This window comes from Haliotis rufescens, unplaced genomic scaffold (assembly GCF_023055435.1).
Source record: "Haliotis rufescens isolate VD_foot unplaced genomic scaffold, xgHalRufe1.0.p SCAF_1, whole genome shotgun sequence".
In the NCBI taxonomy this organism is placed as follows: domain Eukaryota; kingdom Metazoa; phylum Mollusca; class Gastropoda; order Lepetellida; family Haliotidae; genus Haliotis; species Haliotis rufescens.
Window position 1 is genome coordinate 59,969,637 of NW_025963779.1, and position 13,334 is coordinate 59,982,970.

Below are 13,334 nucleotides of genomic sequence, written 5' to 3' on the forward strand. Positions count from 1 at the left end.
AAGTCATTCAATTATATATGATGGAAACAAAGCTATGGAACAGACATTGAAAACAAAACAAAAAATGATTAAGGCTTGTGAATGATGTTTTTAAAAGAGTGCACATCAATTAAGGACAGGGTTATATGTTTTCTGCAGATAAAAACATACTGAATATTTCATTCACTTATTACTGTCAATGAATTTCTGTATAAGATTCGAAAAAAGATGATTAACTATGCTCTTTATGTAAAGAAGATAATATAACTGCCCTCCATCTTTGCAGTAAGCGAATGTAGTATTTATTATGTAAGAATGATAGAAATCAGCCTTAGACGGGTGAGGGAAGTGAGACATTTTGAGTTGAGCAAAGATTTAATTCATATACTGTTTGGTATAAATCCCAAACTGTGAAACAATATATTCTACATAGTTGTTAAATATTATATATCTTCAACAGCGTTATACAAGATAAACGGCCGACTTTAAGAGGTTTTCAAGTGTTCAACTGGAAGATATATCAGTAAACTAAAACAAAACCATAAAATTAGTAAATTTTGAAAAGATGTAGAATCGTAACAGAGCTATTTGAAGAGGGAATAAAGTACGGGAGTTGCTATATATAGTAATGTATGCATATTCCATCTGGAATAATCTTAGCCAAAATCAAAAGAAACCAACTATTAACTATCCTTTAATGCACACTATTGTAACATCATCTATCATAACAAAGTTGAATGTACACGATGACATGTAATATAACGATATACTTCCTATTCGTGAACTTTACCTTGGCTGAATTCTATATATATATAGATATTCCTACATATACTGAACCGCATAAGAAACGTAACCCCACTTACATGCATGAAAAGTTGTCATTGAAATATCTGGGTAATTTTTGTCAGTTTCTTAAATTTAACATTAGCTTGTCCGGAAAAATGAAATTTGATGATAAAAAAACAAAGCAGATGACAATAAAACCGGTCGCCCAAACGCATCACATCAACGGCAAGATTGACAAGAAATCAGCGACACCAAGCCCTTGGACGAAGTCCACGTAAGGACCATGTACAGGCTCCAGCAGCGGTACCAGACCACCAACTCTACAGATGACCAACCACGTAGTGGAAGACCAAGGGTCACCATCCGACGTCAGGATCGTGAGGCGGTTGACAGTATGCGACAGTATCTTCAAGATCGCTCTGTTACTGCTGCGGAAACGCCTGGACAGACCATGGGGACACACCAGCGACACATTAGTGGGGACACCGTGCGTCGACGATTGACGAGCAGACACCTCCACTGTGACAGGCCACACCGAGGACCCATTCTGACACCACGTCATCGCCGGGACCGTCTTCAGTGGGCAACACAGCACCAGCATTGGCGCCACCAGCAGTGAAGAAGAGTCCTCTTCTCAGACGAGAGCCGCTACTGTATCTCAACAGCAGATGGCAGAGAGAGAGTCTGGCGACGCCGTTGGGAGCGTTATTCGGATGCTTGTGTTGTTGAGAGAGACTCGTGGGGTGGTCCGAGCATCATGGTGTGGGGTGGAATTGGTCTTGCATAGAGGGTCGGCCCTGTGGTCTTCCAGAACATAGGTCCAGGGAGAGGCAATGGTGTCACAGCAGCTTGGTACATTGATCAAGTCTTGAGACCACACGCCATACCTCATTTGGCACGTCACTGCAAACACGAGTTTCAGCATGATAACGCCCGTGCCCACACTGCGAGAGCAACAAGAGACTTCCTCCAGCAGAATGGCATCAGATACATGCAGTGGCCTTCCCTCAGTCCCGATTTAAATCCCACTGAGCACCTATGGGACGAGATTGAAAGACGGCTGAATGACGTCCGACCAAGGCCGACACCTGCAGCTGAACTGCGTCGGGCGTTGCTCAGAGTGTGGGCTCAAGTGCCTATGGCCTTCATCAACCGCCTCATCCATTCCATGTATCGACGTTGCACAGCAGTCACCAGTGCACAAGGCGGACACACAAGATACTGACTTGTGGTGCCATTTTCTCAGAGACTAGTGTTGTGTTTCACTTTTAAAACATTTGAGACTTTAATTTCAACCTTGACGATCAGTTTTGCCAAGTTTCATCTTTTTGATATGTCTCAAAGTATGTTTACAGTGTTTGGACAAATAAGGTTTCTCACATATCTATCCATGATAACGTCTCTTTTGTGGTTCAGTATATATTACATGGATGTATGTATCCATATCTATGTATGAAAACATAATCAATTTGTATCAATTATTTGTTTCAAAGTTGAATCGTGAAGGATTTTACTTCATGTAAATATTCCTTAATTCCTCATCTTTAAATAATTCTGATCATATCAAGCCGGATGTCTCTATTGGTGCGAATACAACGGGAACGTGTACTCCATCCAGAAGGATGGCACCAACAGGAAAACACACTACACGGACATTGTGACCAAGCCTCACTTCATGGACATAGCGGTCTTCAATGGCTTTCTGTACATTGTTGACAGAACTAACAGGTTGGATACACATTTTATTATTTGTGTCATCGATATAGTTGTACAGCCAAGACCAAGTATGCATACAGGGTCATTTCTACAAATGGTTTATTAAATAATGTATTTCATGATGTCATTACATTACATATTACATATTGATAAGGTTATGTTTAAACCTACCTCCTTTATTTCAGACATCTTGTTAATTCCTCAATACTATTATGTTTCTGTACTGAAGACCTGTGTTTCAAGCCTTCAATGTTCAAATCAGCGTTAAGCCCAACTCACTCACTGAAAGCCCTTATCCGAGCGAATCATATGTGGTTCCTATTCGGACATTCACTTCATGACCTTCACTTCAATAATCTGCAAGGGGGCACAGATAATTATATGCTCTCGGAAAATGGAGCTGCAATGCACTGGCGTTATGCATGATGTATTGCCGTTTATAGTTCATGCTTGATACATTGAAATGAGTCAGTTCAGACCATGTCATTTAACTACATAAATGAATTATCCTGAAACTTGAAGCAGTGAACGATACACTTAGGTTGTGAACTCGCTGATAACTGACACAATACAAAAAGTCTCGTCCACGTTTGATGTCATATAAACATACTCCATTCAACATTTCATTTCACAGGAGCATTCTAGTGATCCCCGAAAACGACAAGGCTACACATACAGCAATACTTTTCTCAGGATCATTCAAAACAATAACAGGGATCCACGTCTTTTCTCCAAATTCAATGGAAACAGGTAAACAAACAACCAAAAAGATTACAAGTATGTACCTGCATATAGTTTCTAATTCATTTAAGAATTAAGCTTTGCTGACAGATTCTTCTTACAAAGTTCAACACTAACGTTCATGTTCATTTACAAGACACATGTTGTACCAGATTAAGGATAGTTGTATGAATATGATGTCTTACTGTTTTCTTATTTGAGATAGATTAGCCAAGCCACCTGGGCCCTATTCCACAAATTCTTAGTGCGTAACGACTTAAGGTAGTCTGAGCGATAACACGGCTTTGTGAAGCTGATCCATGGTCTTTATTCAAGGAGATGGTATGTAGTTTGATATGGTTTAGGTATGGTGAGGGTAAGGTGTTGCTACACGTTTGGTGATGGTATGATTATTGTACGGTTTTGATACGATTATGGTATGCCAAAGGTATGGTGTTGATACGTGGATGTTATTGGTATCGTGATGGTATACTGTTGGTATGGAGAGGGTATGATTATAGAAAGGTTTTTGTACGGTTATATTATGCCGACGGTATGTTGTTAATATGTGGATGTTATTGGTATGGTATGGTGATGGTATAGTGTTGGTATGGTACTGGTAAGGTGTTGGTGTCTTCATGGTATGATGTTAGTACATGTGAGGTGAGGTGAAATGGTGTTTAACGCTGCATCCAAGATTATCGCACATTTATGTTGCTAGTATGGTGATGATGTGGTGATTGTATGTTGATTGTATGGTGCTTTTATGGTGATTTTATGGTGATTGTATGATGGTATGGTGGTGTTGGATCGGTAAAAGGTATGCTGTTTTGGTTTGACATTTATACGGTGATGGTATAGTGATGGCATGGTGTTAGTGTGGTAATGGTATGAGTGATGATATGGTGTTGGCATTGTGATAGTATCGCGTTGGTATGGTGCTGGTAATGCTATTGTATGGTATTGGTATGGTGATACTCCGGTGATGGAATGGCGATGTAAGGTCTTGGCACGGTGTTGGTACCGTGATGATATGGTATGATATTGTTATGGTGATACTCCGGTGATGGAATGGCAATGTAAGGTCTTGGCAAGGTGTTGTTATCGTGATGGTGTCATGTTGATATGGTGACAGTTGGATCTGGGTATGCATATTGTGATGGTACAGTGATGGTACATGCTTTTCGTGCTCCTGAAAAAATATATAGTAGATTTGACCTTATCCTGATTCATACTAATTGCTTATTCTTCTCTTTTCCGAAAGGTCAAGGAAACTTCTGGAACTGTGTTCCCAGAGAACAGAAAAGCAGCTCACCTTAACGCACCCATTAAGCCGCGCATATGCATCGGAAACTCGTGATCAAGCTGGTATACTCGTCACTCTCATTTTCGCGACAACTGAGTAGTTTGGAAATTTTTCCTGAGGTCGGAAATCCGAGCCATCCTATCAAAATTAACCTTTATTCATCATATGTAACGATTATGTCTTAATAATTGGCTTACATTTTCCATATTTTTGGACTTAAAGTTACCTCTGTTTTCACTATGAAATCATGTAATATATGCAACGTTCGTATTTCAGAAACCCTCGTCCCCATTTGTTAAAACTGCTTTCCTCAACACTGCATTGTGTAGAGAAGAGATGTAGCTACAGTGCTCCTTGGGTAGGAAGAAGAATTTGCACAATATATCTTCGGAGAGGGAGGGAATCAACTCGATCTGCGTCATCCTCATCAGAGACGACTTTGATAAAGAAGAAGAGGGTTTTCTCAACACCTACACTTTCTTCAGATGAAGAAACCCAGTCTTGATTTCAGAGAAGAAGTTCTTTTAGATCATTCCTAGCTGTTCCCTAGGTAGCTGAAGTGTTGACACCCCATTGAAGGGATCTACAAAGTCGAAGAAAAAGTCTCCTGCAGTTTCTTCTGACCAAACTTACAGTTCCTGGCAAAGAAAAAGTTTTCATCCTCTTCCTCATCAAAGCCGTCTCCAACTAAGAGGGAACATATGCGAAGGTGATAACAACTTCAAAACGGATTGCTTTGTCATCCGTGAAGGGTTTCACAAAGGGGTCAACAAAGTCTACTTCGAAGACACAGAAGAAAGATCGCTGCACGAAGCCTTCCATCTCCAGGCAGCCCACCACCTCCACTCAGCCGACCACCTCTATGCAGCCCTATATAGTTCTGGTTCCACTGGGGGCAGGGGTGGCTCAGTCGTCTAAGGCGCCGCGATTCGCTGTGCAGAGTTGCGTCCCTTGGGCACGCCAGAAACCTATGATTGTGGGTTCGAATCCCGGTTCACCCTTATTTATTTTTCTAGGTTTGTCAGCACAATACCCGTGCTCGTGGGTTTCTACAAAGTGGTAAACGCCGGAGACCTGCATCAGTTCGCCTTCCCTCCCACATTAAGCTGATACCCCGTGATATGACTGGAATAATGTTAAAAGCTGCGTTAAACCCAACTCACTCACTCTGGTTCCACCACTATATAGGCAGACAAAGCCACTCATGTTGGACAGCTCCTCCATGTAGACACAGGCCTTCACACAGGACCAGTCCTTCATGCAACCCAAGTCTTTCACGCAGGTTCATATCATGCAGCCGTAGACATTCACGCAGGTTCTAGCTTCACACAGCCATTGGCCTTCATGCAGCCATAGACGTTCACGAAGGTTCTGGCCTTCATGCAACCCCAGACCTTCACGCAGTTTCCGGTCTTCATGCAGCCATAGACCCTCACACAGCCTCAGGCCTTCATGCAGCACCTTGCATGCATGCAGCCTCCAGCGTTTACACAATTTCAAGGGTTCATGCAGCCTACATTCTGACAACATTTATACTTGGTAAAGAGCGGCATATCAGCATGATCAGTTGATGAATAGAAGACTTAACGATCAACCCATTGGGAGGAATATCCCTCCACCTGTGAAGAACAAGAACTCAGGGGCTACCAACTTCTGGTTTCAATGCAGACTTCTTCCCTCTCCATTCACGACAATGGATTCCTTTACAAAGGCTTCCACCTCCATGAAGACAAATTATCATCCTTGAAGGAGTCCATGAAACCTCTCTCCTCTAGGAAAGTACACCTGCTCGCAACCCACCACGTTGCAGCATCAGCAGATTACCAAACCTCCGACAATATCAAAGGTTCACCCACATTCCTTCGGGCAGACTCGGACCTTCGTGCAGCCTCCAACTTTCACACAAACTTCAACGTTAGCATAACATGTCACCTTTTTCCAAGAGTTATATACCTGCGTCGTCATCACACACTGACCTGGTTGCTAGTTACGCCTTTGAACAGTTTCAACCTTTGAACATATCCTACGTGCAATCTACCTCCTCCACGCATTCGTCCGAAGGGATCTCTCATATCACCCACGGTCTCAGTCTGGTATTCAAGCCTTAGTACCAATCTGTCTACGATTGATTATGCATTCGACAGAGACGGCATGGTATCCGGGTTCCGGTATCATCATTCACTGCCTTCATAATTCTCAATACGGATCCAAATCCCTGCAGTCACATCATCGCTTCCGTGTCACCAGTGTGATGGGCAGACCATTTCCAGTCATCTACATGCATCATGTGTAAAAGACTTGCTACGACGCCACACACGTTATACATTCTACAGGGAACTGACTGCATATACACCATTGTCCTTCAGAACTCGGGACACCACATTGTCCTTCTACCATACAGTTCACACTGGAGTGTCAGTGTTTGGAGCTTGGACTTCGTCCTCTGCTAGAATGCAGTATTCCAGTTTCCTGTGCAGGATGATTTACATGTCACGTGTCAAGATTTCACTGACTGTAAATTATTTCAAACCGACCTAATGCGACCCATGCAGTGCATTTTTACAGATTGTTTTGCATGATTACTTTTACGTCATGCTGCAACCGCACCCTCAGACGCCTGGCACTATTTAACTATCTTCAGTAGACCTCTGATGACAACACGCGGAATAATTCACACAGAGGCACCACCCTTCATTGTCGCCTTGATACAAGAATGATAGCCCCTATAGGACACCCAGGCAAGGGAATCCATCGCCTCTTCACAAGAAGCATTGCGACGATTAACCCGGAAAGACAAGTCATCCCTCACATTTGATGATCGGGAATTTGTGAAAATATACACGTTGATTCGGCATATATTCTCAATGATCTCTACGTACACGGTTTGATCATCGTACTTGATATGATCATTCAGACCGAAGAATTTTATATTCCTCCTCAATTTACTAGATGCAGCTTCATTTATATAATACTTACAACTTCCGTTACGTCGGTGTCTCGACAATCGGCTTTGGCTAGTGCACTTATTAGATCTAAATTGGACCGAGCGTTGGTCCACAGACGAAAGCAATCTCCACGTTATCAACTCAGTAGATATATTTGCAACCAGATTCAACAGACAGATAGCATGCGTTCCCATCACCAGCAGCGATACATTTGAAAGTACGGAAGATCATTGTGCATGAAGTATGTACTACTGCTTTTGGTCGCGCCTCATTTGCTGGCAAGAACCTGGTTTCCCAAGCTCATTGCATTGGCAGAGAAACCAACCCTGAAGCTACCAAACTGGCCACATCTTCTGAAACATCCTCACACCAAGCAAGTTAATCAAAGACCAGGGTATCCCTAGCGCTTTGCAGATCTACTAGAAGTCTATATGACCATAAGTGGAAGAGGTGTGACCTTTTTACGAGATCCAAGGGATTTACAGCAGTTAAAGCCACTCCACCACTAAGTGCAGAATTCGTGTTACCTCAGATATATAAGGAATGTCAAGAGTTCAACTTTAGGCACCTACCTAGCAGCTATCAGCTCCGTAATAACCATGGGTAACGAAATCAGGCTCATGAAGGTTTCAGAATTGAAAGCGTTATTGAGATCAGACAGGTTTGAAGATCAACAAAAGAAATGCAGAGCCCTGGCCTGAGATTTGTATGTGGTGTTTAACAATCTTACAAGTGATGCTTATGAACCTCTACAACAAGCTGATTTTAAACATCTGACTCAGAAGACGTTATTTCTACTGGCCCTAGCCACGGCCAAGATATCAGAAATACATGCGATCAAGTTGTCACGTACAAGATTCGAGCATTAAATATCTACTAATGCTGAGAAGACTGTTCATTCCGTTATGCAGGAATAGGTTAGCAGAAGCCTCCAGAACAATCATTTCCTTCTGGATGAGAGCAGTCAAAATCAGAGCCTACAAGACAGCAGGATTGAATCCACCATCAGCATCCCATTCGCACAACGTGAGAGCCATAGCGTCTACCCGAGAGCTTCACGTCAACCGCTCCATCTCAAGGATTATGGAAGTTTTTGGGGGGAGATCAGTCACTGTCTTTGCTAATCATTATCTCAGAGATTTCTCCACACAAGATGTTGCTGGACCATATGTAGTTACACAACAACTGACAGTGCCTACTAGAAGATAGACCTTCCTACGAGTACTCACCCACTATCATGCAGACTTGTCGATGTCGGGTTACTGTCCCATAACCAATGACTGAGAGTCCATGTTTCCCTGTATAACGACGCAAGTTAGAACATGTGTGAAAACGATTGTGTTGAGTTTATGACCTTCTCTTAATTGTATAAAGTAAGCGGGAAAAATTATTTTCTCCTCTCTTTCACAAAAAGAGGGTGGTACACCGCATGGATACAAAGAAGATTATCCCAAAGGGATTAATTGAACAAATCTCGATATGAATCACACACACACACAGGTACAACCCACCACCTACCGAGGGATTCAAGCAATAAGTATGAGTCAGGATAAGGCAAAATATGTGCCTGTTAGATTTATACTTATCCTGACTCATTCGCTATAAAGCCCACCCAGCCGTCACCTCTTCCTCTGTGTTTCAGCCGTAAGGTAAGAGAATGCAAGAGTGACGAATATACCTGCTTGGTCACGTGTTTCCAGTGCGCGTCTCAAAGGGTGCATTCGGGCGAGCTGTTTTTCTATTCTCTGATCATACAGTTCAGGACGTTTCCACTTCCTTTCAGAAAAGAGATAGATAACCAATTATTATGAGCCAGGATAAGTATTAATGATATTTTTACTTTTAAAAAATACATTTCTGTAAAGTGAGCTGAGGTGAAATTCGAACTACCGACCTGATGCACAGGTGCTGTGCAGTAGCTAACTTGGTAGCACCAAAGAAGGCAAAGAATGTCTGGGGTTCCATTTTTACTCCAAGCTACATTCAATAAATGAGTCTGTTTACTGCTCCTGTCAATGTGGTCATTTCCTGCCTTCGATACTCCCACAACCTCTTTTTTACTGAACAAAGTTGTCCTGTCTTATGATGTTTCCAATTTCATTTGTCAAGGTGAATAGAAATGTGAAAGAATTAATTGAACCTTCTAATTCTGCTTTGCCACCATTTTCGCTTCAACTATTTAAAATAACCTGTCCCATCTTACGATGTTTCTCTCCTCTGTTGGTGGTGTTCAAACAATGATGACCTAGCTCAAAATACAAATCACAGTGGGTCCGTCTCCTAATTACTCAATTTTCTTTCCAGGGTGTGCTGACGGACGATACGGTGCTGGGTGTACTAGTGTGTGTGGCCAATGTGCCGGTGGCGTGTTTCTGTGCGAGAAGACCACGGGGAACTGCTTGGGTGGGTGCGTTGCAGGGTACAAGGGAAACTTCTGCACTCAAGGTAAATACAAAGCTCCTTAACAGGACGAGGTTGTTATGTGAGATATGTGTTTATTATTGTGACAACTGTCTACTGTGTACTATGGAACCTCCCTGCTGAAGCACAAAAGGGAAAATACTAAAAACACTTCTACGCAAATTATCTTGTTTTATTTTCATTTTATTGAGTCAAAATTATTCATTAAAAAAATAGAATAAAATATGACTTACATATGCATGTAGTCTTAACGCTTAACGGTATCAACATGACTAAGATAGACTTTTAGTACACTAATTATTGAGTCATGTACACAAATTATGTTGTTTTATATTTATTTTATAAAGTCAAAATTATTGAAAAAAAATTAGAATAAAATATGATGTGTTTTGGAACTATGATACTAGTAAGTATATAGGGAACCTCTGCACTAAAAGTGATGAAGTTGGGCAAATTAATAGATACTTTCAATCCGACATGATATCGACATTGTTAGTATTCCAAGAATATTTATCCATTCACATAATAATATCCCTGATGTATGTTCATTAGCGTGTCTTGGAACATACGGCAAGGGATGCTCTTCCCCGTGCGGACATTGTCAAACAGGGACAACATGTCACCACGAGACTGGGCAGTGTCCAAGCGGTTGCCAATCAGGTTGGACGGGCAACATGTGTCAGGAAAAAGGTAAATGGAAGGAACTCCGTTATACTACAATGATGTTTAGAACATAGAAACTGTGAGAATCACCGATGGTCTTGTGTAATGTTTTCAGGTGAGTCCAGATTCACTCCTGGATAGGCATGGACATTTCTCAAACCGTCCATAGGAACGTCACGCGAAAGTCAACGTATGGCAACATGACAGATATAGGTTTGGTCTGTATGTAGGGCGGGATCACTATGGCTGAGAGAACACCACTGCATATTGTTCATAGGTCAGTGGACAATATTTCCGAGGCAACATACTGCGTACAATAGTTGTGACGTTTGCGTGCAAGGCTGGTCTTTGTTTTGTCTTTCAAGACGATAATGTTCATGTTCACCCCGCACGTACCATGACTGATTACTTCCAATAGCAAAACATCACCCGAATGCAATGGCCAGCCGGGACTCCTGACCCTTGCCCAACATATCATGTCTAGGACATGAGCAGGATGCGCGTACGCCAAAGGTAACTTGCTACGTTAGGTGCTGCAAAAGGAGTAGACACGACTCCCTCAAATTGTCATTGGGAGACTATTCTGGACCATGTATAAACGACTGTTTCACCAATATTGGGGTTATGATTGGCCCAATATTGATCAAGTCATCTCAAACGTTCATTTTTGACTGAGCACTAATGTCTTGCTTGGTTGTTTGCTCCAGTTTCAGCTGCCAGAATACTGCAGATGCAACTATCATAGAAAAGAATTGGTACACATGCATTATACCAGTTTTATACATGTTTGTTTGATGCTACTAATAAAGCCGCTTGCGACAGCATCGCTAATTGAAAATTAGGGCGATAAAGCTAAACATAAGCAGAAAAAATTACCTCGCTTGCGTATGTATGGTTTAATATGATTAAGCCTTAAATTTGAATATCAAAGCATTGCATATACGTCGAAAACCGGACATCAACATCGAAAAAGTAACAAATGTTATATTTAGGACAACACTTTCTTGAAAAAGTACTCGTTCCATAATGGCTTGCGACAACATGATCAGTGACATCCGTTTGGGATACATTTCAGCGAACACGTATTTTGTATCTTCTTTGGTAATTAAATATTACATTTATTTACGAAAGCATATTATTCAAGCTGTTGAATAAGAGGCAGTGATTGACATCATGGGGCATCGATCCACACAATTGGGAATATCATCAACTAAGTCAGCAAGCCTGACCACCCGATCCCAAAACTGTAATGTAGATGGGTACTGATGAGGCCAACTGTAATCTGCTTTGCTGTAGTCCACATGTCTCATGTATTTTTCTTTGTGGTACAAGTCTTGTGTGCAATGCGAGCACATTGCCTGTTTTCTTTCATATAATTTTCACGACTATTTTGCCCTACACGAAATTGAATCTGTTTCGGCGGATAATGTAGACTGGTTATTCTCTTGCATTGATAATTTATATTTACTTGGTCGATTTTAAGTTCAGTAGCATTAATTCTGCTGAGTTATCTACAAAAGAAATATTTTGGCCGAGACGTTAAAAGATGCGAAATTCAGGTTGTCGCACAGCTGTCGCGTGTCGCTTTTGGCATGTTGTCATTCTTCATATCTAGATGGTTGAAAATCTTGATGTCTCGAAATGCCCGCTGAATTTTCCTTTTTAGCCCCAAGGCGACGCATGAGACGAACAACCTCCGCCTTCTTTCTTGCTACAAATTTTGTCTAAAGTCTACTCAGGGGCAGTCTTAGGACTTACGATCAAATTTTGTCTTAAACTTAGGATATTTTCATAGATTGAGCTTCGTGCTTCCCGATTTTAGACAATTTTTTGTCTTAAGTCTTAAACGTAAGAGTTAAGACAAAATACGGTCTTAAGTTAGTTTCATGATCCCGGAGCCTGGTGTCATCACTGACTTTCAATTAATATATTTTCACAGGTATTTTGCCCTTTACGCTAAAAGCTATCTGTTTCGGCAAAGTTGAAATGACAATTTATATATAATTATTATATTGTCTTTTTAGGTCACCCTGAAGTTGTGATCCTGTTGACTGAACGCCACACACTTCTCGCCCAAGGATTTGTTCACAGATGGGATCTCTATGGCGGCAGGCTGAGGCAGCATCCTCTTACTTATATCACCACCCCTACAGCCATTGACTATGACAATGTCACCAGGCGAATCTACTGGACGGATATAAGCAGAAAGGAAATCCGGAGTGTTGAACTAACTGGTGGAGACGATTCTCTTGTTGCAAAACTGAACAACAGTAGGTGAATTAGTTTTCAAGAATTTTAATATATTGTAAAACGAATGGTAATTGTTGCTGTAATCCCAATGAGCCCTGATTATGTTTGTCAGGCTTGCTCGTGGCTTTCACCAAAGTAGTAAACGCCCAAGACCTGCAACAAGCTTGAAACACCATGACATTACTGAAATACTTTTCAAAGTCACTCACTGACGTTTTTGTGTTGATGTGGGTCATGGACTTCTGAGCCGATCACTTAGCTTACCATAGTGTGAGGCACTAAAGTCGTATCACTCTTAAGGCCATGCACACTTATGTACTTTTCAGTTGCTTACCCTGAAGGCCTCACTGTTGATGGCAGTGCCGGCAAAATCTTCTACACAGACAGAGGAAATAAAGTCATTGTTAGCATCAATATCAATGGATTTGCAAGGACAACGATTGTAAGTTCAAATATCAGCTACCCCCAAGGCATTGTAGCAGACAAATCCGACAGGTAAGAGCGTTCTTTCTTGCTACAAATTGTTACAAATTGACAGTTACGCCAAG

At 41.5% G+C, this 13,334-nt stretch overlaps 1 protein-coding gene across 1 annotated transcript in view; it reads left to right on the top strand.

The window, feature by feature from the left end:
- Window positions 1-13,334, top strand: part of LOC124145078 (multiple epidermal growth factor-like domains protein 10) — a 71,159-nt gene that overhangs the window by 18,286 nt on the left and 39,539 nt on the right. Inside the window, exons 5-10 of the mRNA XM_048398739.1 lie at window positions 2,334-2,493; window positions 3,116-3,231; window positions 9,757-9,897; window positions 10,426-10,563; window positions 12,561-12,806; window positions 13,113-13,281. Coding sequence (XP_048254696.1) covers window positions 2,334-2,493; window positions 3,116-3,231; window positions 9,757-9,897; window positions 10,426-10,563; window positions 12,561-12,806; window positions 13,113-13,281 — 970 coding nt within the window. The remainder of the gene's footprint in view (window positions 1-2,333; window positions 2,494-3,115; window positions 3,232-9,756; window positions 9,898-10,425; window positions 10,564-12,560; window positions 12,807-13,112; window positions 13,282-13,334) is intronic.